Genomic DNA, 6,244 nt, shown 5'->3' on the forward strand with positions numbered 1-6,244 from the left:
CACCCCCGAAGGGCTGGTTTTAGAGCAGATGTCACTCTACCAGCAGAGGAGCGTCAGTAGTCAGGAGTGTCCGCTCCGGCTCGGCCTGAATAAGCAGGTGGCCCTAAGGAGGCCTAGGATTCTGTTTTAGTAGCCTCGATTTAGTATTTTCTAAGAGCGCAGGGGCGCCTGGGTGGCTTAGTCGGTTAAGCGTCCAACTTTCGGTTAGGTCATGATCTCGCGGTTCGTGGGTTCGAACCCCGCGTCGGGCTCTGTGCTGACTGCCAGCTCGGAGCCTGGAGCCTGTTTCAGTCTGTGACTCCCTCTCTCTCTCTCCTAGAAATAAATAAAACAATAAAAAAAATAAATAAAAAAATAAAAGCGTAGTAAGCTCATTGTAGGAAAGTGTAAAACTCAGCAATGTAAAAGTTACCCGCCACCCCAATACTTAGCAGAAGTATTACTGCTGGCATTTTGCTATACTTCTGTGGGTGTGTGTGAGCATTTAAAATTGTTGATCATGTCAGGGGCGCCTGGCTGGCGCGGTTAGGCCTCTCGGCTCAGGTCACGATCTCCCTGCTTATGGAGTTGGAACCCTGAATCCGGCTTCTGTCCCTCCTCCTCTCTGCCCTTCCCCCACTTGTGCTTGCTCTCGCAAACTTAGACCGGCAGTGCTTTAGAAGTCTCTATGAAGGGGCCATCGAGGCTTTACCTTAATGGATCCCTCCCTCCTCGTGTGGTCGAAAATTGAGCTTTAACATGTTACTCTAAATAATATCCTGATTAGCATCGCATAACGCTTTTAAAAAATAAGAGTTCTGCATTATTTTCTTAGGCTGGACTCTCCAAAGGTTACTCCAGGCCAGGGAATAGGAAACTTGTGGAGACTCCTGGTACAACTCACCCACTTACAGCCCTAAAAGCGGATGTGAGGATGTCCATCTTGCCTCAAACTCACCTGCATCTGGAACTCTCATTTTAAAAAACCGTTGCCAATTTGCTAGATGAAAAATAGATTAAACTCACCCAATTCATTCTGAACTAAAAAAAGGGGGGGGGAGGGGTTCCAGGAGGTCCATCTGGTTGTAATCAAACAGCCAGCAAGGGAGAAAGGGTGCCCTACAGAGGCGGCTGAAGTGGACTCTGGGTCTTGGCGAACAGCCAAGGTCAGCTGTGCCCAAACCTGGGCCCTGAATGATGCTCTCACGGTCCACCCAAGAGGGTAGGGTGGGTCCAGAGGGAAGCAGGTCTTCCCATTTTCAAGACAGACCTTCTAGAAGGAAGCTGTCCATAAAGCTCTGCTAATGGCCTGGCTCACAGGCAGGTGTCAGGATTGAAAGGGTGAGGCACTTCCCATGAACTCAGGCCACGTAAGAAACCTGGAAGCCAAAAGGAAGGGCCTGAGGCCCTAAAGACCATGCCTGCTAGGGCTGGTCTCACGGAGCCTGTAAAAGGTTCCACCTGCTACTCACAACGTCCCCTGATGGATGCTCTTTGCCCTCACCTCAAACAGGGGATTGAGAGCATCGACCAGATCGCCAGCCTGTGCCAGTCTGGCCTGGAGGCCGTGCGAACGGCAGCCCGGGAAGCCACGCTGTCGTTCGGTAAAGTACAGCATCGGATGGGGTTCCAGGCGACCTTGGGAAGGTTGCGTGAGAGGGTCCAGGGCCAGCCTTCCAAGATGGCACACAGGCTGGGCGCGCTCAGTGACCCGTTTAACTGCATTTGGCCAAGACAGGTTTCCTTCACGGTTGAGGTGGCAAGAAGTGCTTTATTTCTGTCTTAACCTTCAGTTTATGATCCTTGGGGGGGTGGAAGCCAGGTGCAAGGCAGGAATAAAGCTCAGCAAATTCTGTCTTGAACATAAGAGAGGGGCACTGGGTCCACGTGAGGGCGGCAGGAGCTCCCCAAACGCTGCCCACCCCTGCGCTCACAGCACCACCTGAGACCCAGGCGCCACTAAGCTTGAGGGCCATCTGGGTTCACCGGAGCAGGAACACTGAGGTGGGGGACAAACCAGTGACAGATTACCTTGGTATTTCAGGTGAGAAAGGACGCTTAGCTTTCGAGAAGATGGACAAACTCTACTTGGAACCAAGAGGAGATGCCTTTTGCCAGGAAGCGGATATTGAAATCACTGTATTTTAAGAAGCCCCAGCCGATGAGCTCAAACCTGGCATCTTTTGTTTTTGCTGCTGCTCAGCCCTGACACAGGGCCCGAGCTCTGGGTGGGGTACGCGGCGTGCTCCCCGCTGTGTGAGCTGCCCGGAGCTGGTCCCTCAGTCTCCAGACCAGTTACACAGCCCAGGGGCACATGAGGCTTTCCGCACAGGAGCAGGGAAACGGATGCACGGCACTTTGAAGGCTGGCGGACTTTAATCAGACGACCGGCTTCAGGTTTTGAGAACCTGTCCGACCTTCCCAGGCCAGCCGCACTCTCAAGGGGCCAAGGCCAGGCAGGTTGGGGCCTGGAACAGGTCTCCCTGCGGGTCGGCCTGCTCGGCACTTCTGGTTCAATACAGCTCGGGAGTGAGGAGGCAGACTGACCTTGCTGAGAACACGGAGGGTCATTTCCACGGCAGCAAGCGGTCCCCTGGGCAAGCCGGGGAAGGCGGGGAGACAGGCCGCCAGCGGTGCCACGCGTCACACTTAGCCTGAGCGGTAGCCCAAATGCCAGCGTGGGGCCTGGCGGCGGCCTGCCACCACAAGCCTGATCTCTACTGTGCTCAGCAGCACCGAGAACCCGCCATTGACCAGGAAAGCTTGTGTCAGGTCAGGAGAAGCGCTCGCTGTGACCTCACTAATCCAAGTGGACTCAAACTTGTGAATGCCAGTCACCTTAAGGCCACGCAAATAAGTTGTGTCAGAAGCCATCAGCTGGTCTGAAGAAGGGTTTCACTGCAGAATGTGTTTAAAGAAAGATTTGTTTCTTACTTAAGCGTGTTAAAAAAAACCCTCACGTCTTGTGTGTCCTGAACCATTTTCGTGTCAAGCTGCAGAGACAACGTGGGGTGTGTAACTCCTGACAATGGCACTGGGGATTCTGGAACTTCAACCTTCTCATGTAAACTTCCTGTATATATTCTGTGCTTTTCGGTTTAACTTCGTATTTATTTGCCTCGTTCCTATGTTCAGTTTTCAATTAAAACGACTTTCCCCGGTGTTTCACTTACCTGAACACAGCAGAAAGCAGTGGGTGTTTCCGCAAACCTTGTGGGGAGGGGAAGAGCGGCCCCGCGTGTCCCACATGCAGCGCCGTGGGCCGCGCTCTCCCGCACAAGCAGGGGAGGAGGGAGGCGAGGGCTGGGGCCCCCTGTGTCCCCCGCGCCGGCGGAAGGATCCCTGAGCGCCTGCTCCCACACGGACACCGAGCCGCTCGGCCCTTCCTCGTCTGGCCTTTGGCCTCATCCGATGTCTGCACCAAAGTTACAGGCTCAGCTCTTTTTCCCACACGGGCACATTCTCTTCATGAGCTTCGTGCCAGTTTTGTGTCTGAAACACAGACTGAGGTGACAGTGGGTGTCACCCATGGTCCTGGGGCCACAGTGCTCTGTGGGTGGGCTGCGGGCCACATGGCCACAGTCGTGCTTACCCCCTGGCCCCGTGGATCGTGCTGGGAGTTACTCAGCAGCTGGCGTCTCATCATAAAACCCTGAAGGACAGGAGGGAGTTCTTTGTGTGATTTTTGCAACATTTTACAAATCTGAAGTTATTTCCTAACAGCAGCAAGTCACCAGGTCACTTGAAGAGAGTTAACGGGTACAGAGGCAGACTACAGGAGTCTGCCATCTTGTCGCTTCTACGTCACCTGTCCATCATGCGTGGCTCGCCAGAGGTGCTGGAAGCGGTGGCCACTGTGGCTCCACACGCGGGAGCGAGCAGATCCTGTGCCCGTCTGCCAAGGCAGCCGAGGGCACTGCCCCTTCAGAAGGTGGGCGGTGTCAGCATCGAGGAGGCCAGGCTGAGGCCCGAAGATCAAATAACCTCACCAGGAAGGGGGCGTCCCCCCCGCCCAAAGGCGCGCGCAACCCCAGGGGGCCGCGGTGACCCCTGGACACCCGACCGAATGCACCTGCTCCCCGTGGGCGGCAGCGGAAACAGGAGGCACCCGTCCTGCCTCATGAGGGCCCCTTAAAGAAAGGCAGGGGAGGCACCCCAAATCGTGTTCTTTAGGAAAACAAATTTATTGTTGCAACTAAAATGCAAACCTATCATGTGTATGGCAAGTTGGAAAACTGTACAGTTCGCCAGTTCTGTGAGGCCACAGAGACCCTGAGACGCGCCCCCTCCCGCCCCCCATCAGGCATCCGCGGAAACACGCACCTGGAAAGGTATTATACCGAAACACTTCGCTTTTTTGTTTTGTTTTGTTTTTATTTTCGTACAAATGGTTTAATTCCACGGCCATTGTAAAAAATAATGACCTGATGAGTAAATATTGACTTAAGGCATATAGCAGAGCAGCTCGCTACTTCTCTAACGCATGTGTAACAGGATGGAGCGCCATCTGTTTTCCGAAGATAGAGGTTAAACCAGTATGTCCATGTTGAAATGCTACTATATGTACACACCCAAACTACTACACACGTGACAGGACTTCGGGAGCAAACACACAAGCCCAACTCAAAACTGCCAACGGCCTGGCGTCTAGCCTCACCCACACCTCATCAAGGCTCTGCGCAGCGGTGCCTCGAATGTTCCCACCAGTTTCTCTGCACGGGCTTCCAACACGTGAAAGGCAACACGTGAAAATGCTGGCGAAAGAGCAGCCCATAAGCTACAGCTGCCTGGATTTGTTTTGTTTTGTTTTCTTCGTATTTAAAAAAGCCACTTAATGTGGACGTCTTAAGTTCCCTTGCAGGAAGAGTCGTGAGCACCATCAGTCCCCAGGGTTCGAGGGCGGGGGCAGACGTGGCTCCCTGGACCGGGACGGCAGCAGGCGGCCTCCGGGGGCCTGACACCCAGGTCGCTTCAGGAAGGGCGGTTTCCAGCAGTTGCCTTGGTTCCGAATCGTGGTCTGCTCGAGGAGAGCGTCAACTTCCGACAAGGGAGGCTGATCCCCAAGGTGTCGGGGGGGTTGGGGGCGATCCTGCGTGCCTAAATGTCCCGAGCGTGAGGTGTTGACTGTGGCTTCCCATACCCTTGGAATGTCTGAGTTAGTGGGACCCAGCTGGCCGAGGACAGGCCGGGGCCTCACCAGGAAGTCACCAGAGTGTCATGCCAGGAATCAGACAAATATCTGTTACTGGAAAACATCACCCCAGTGCCGAATGGCGATTATTCCAGCAACAGCCATGTAATGATGGGGTCATGCAAAGGTACACTGGACTTGTACATGGGGCACGTTAACAGGCCGAGAGCGAAGTATTTCAAGCACATGGTATGGGATCAGGGCACAGGAAGACCGCATGCGTTCCAATACACACGGGGAAGCAGTGATGAGAACAAGGTTCTAGCGGATACGGGGGGCGGGGGGGGACCGGGACAGAGTAATCTCCCGTCACGTCTCTTAAATATCCAAGTGTTCGTTATATTTTATCCCACGTTCCATAAACATATGCCAAGCCTCTTCTCACGTTACCCACGATGCCGCGAGACACGACTGCGTATACCCGTCCTCCTTCCTCGCACTGGTCAGGCGCAGCAGCCTCATGGCAAGGTCTTATGTTCCCAGCACTACCTGAGGGTTTCTTATTGTACTTTTTGATAAAGCCCTTGATGCAAGGCTGACATCAAAAGTTTTTAATACGTTATTGGTTTAAGAAAATGCTAGTGCACTACGGACGCCTTTGGGGGAAAAAAACAAAACAATAAATATGGAGTGGAGTCTCCGTGGAGGTGCTCGGACAGTGCGCTGCCCACCCGGCTGGGCCGAGTGCGCACTGGACAGGGCGAGCCCTGAGACTTGTACCGGCCCCCAGCACTGCACTGTCCTCTGTTCTCCTCCAAAAAAACGGGTTATGGATTTGCTGCTCAAAGGAAAGGGAGGGGGGGCAACGTCAAAAGGAGTAAGTCCGGGGAGGGTGGTTTTAATGCAGGACGACGTGCGTCCAGGTCACGGCCGGCTACGCTGTCCTCGGCCCTTACCTACCACGGCGTGCCTGCTAGGCGGGCGCTCTGCATGGAGGCGGACAGGGGGGGTGGAGGTGGAGGACATTATGTGCTGCTGCTGAACAGGAACTGGAATGAAACCAAACATTTTCAGATGAGCCCCCCCACCCCCCGCCTTCCCCAGAGCCACAGAGCCCTGCACTGCCCCTGGACC

At 54.4% G+C, this 6,244-nt stretch overlaps 1 protein-coding gene across 1 annotated transcript in view; it reads left to right on the forward strand.

Annotated features, from left to right (window-relative positions):
* RIPOR3 (RIPOR family member 3) overlaps positions 1 to 3,131 on the forward strand; it is a 32,235-nt gene extending 29,104 nt beyond the window's left edge. The window contains exons 20-21 of the mRNA XM_077778300.1: positions 1,493 to 1,583; positions 2,024 to 3,131. Coding sequence (XP_077634426.1) covers positions 1,493 to 1,583; positions 2,024 to 2,127 — 195 coding nt within the window. The 3' untranslated portion in view covers positions 2,128 to 3,131. The remainder of the gene's footprint in view (positions 1 to 1,492; positions 1,584 to 2,023) is intronic.
* Positions 3,132 to 6,244: the final 3,113 nt, after the last annotated feature.

This window comes from Crocuta crocuta, unplaced genomic scaffold (genome assembly GCF_008692635.1).
Source record: "Crocuta crocuta isolate KB4526 unplaced genomic scaffold, BGI_CrCroc_1.0 scaffold27, whole genome shotgun sequence".
Classification (NCBI taxonomy): domain Eukaryota; kingdom Metazoa; phylum Chordata; class Mammalia; order Carnivora; family Hyaenidae; genus Crocuta; species Crocuta crocuta.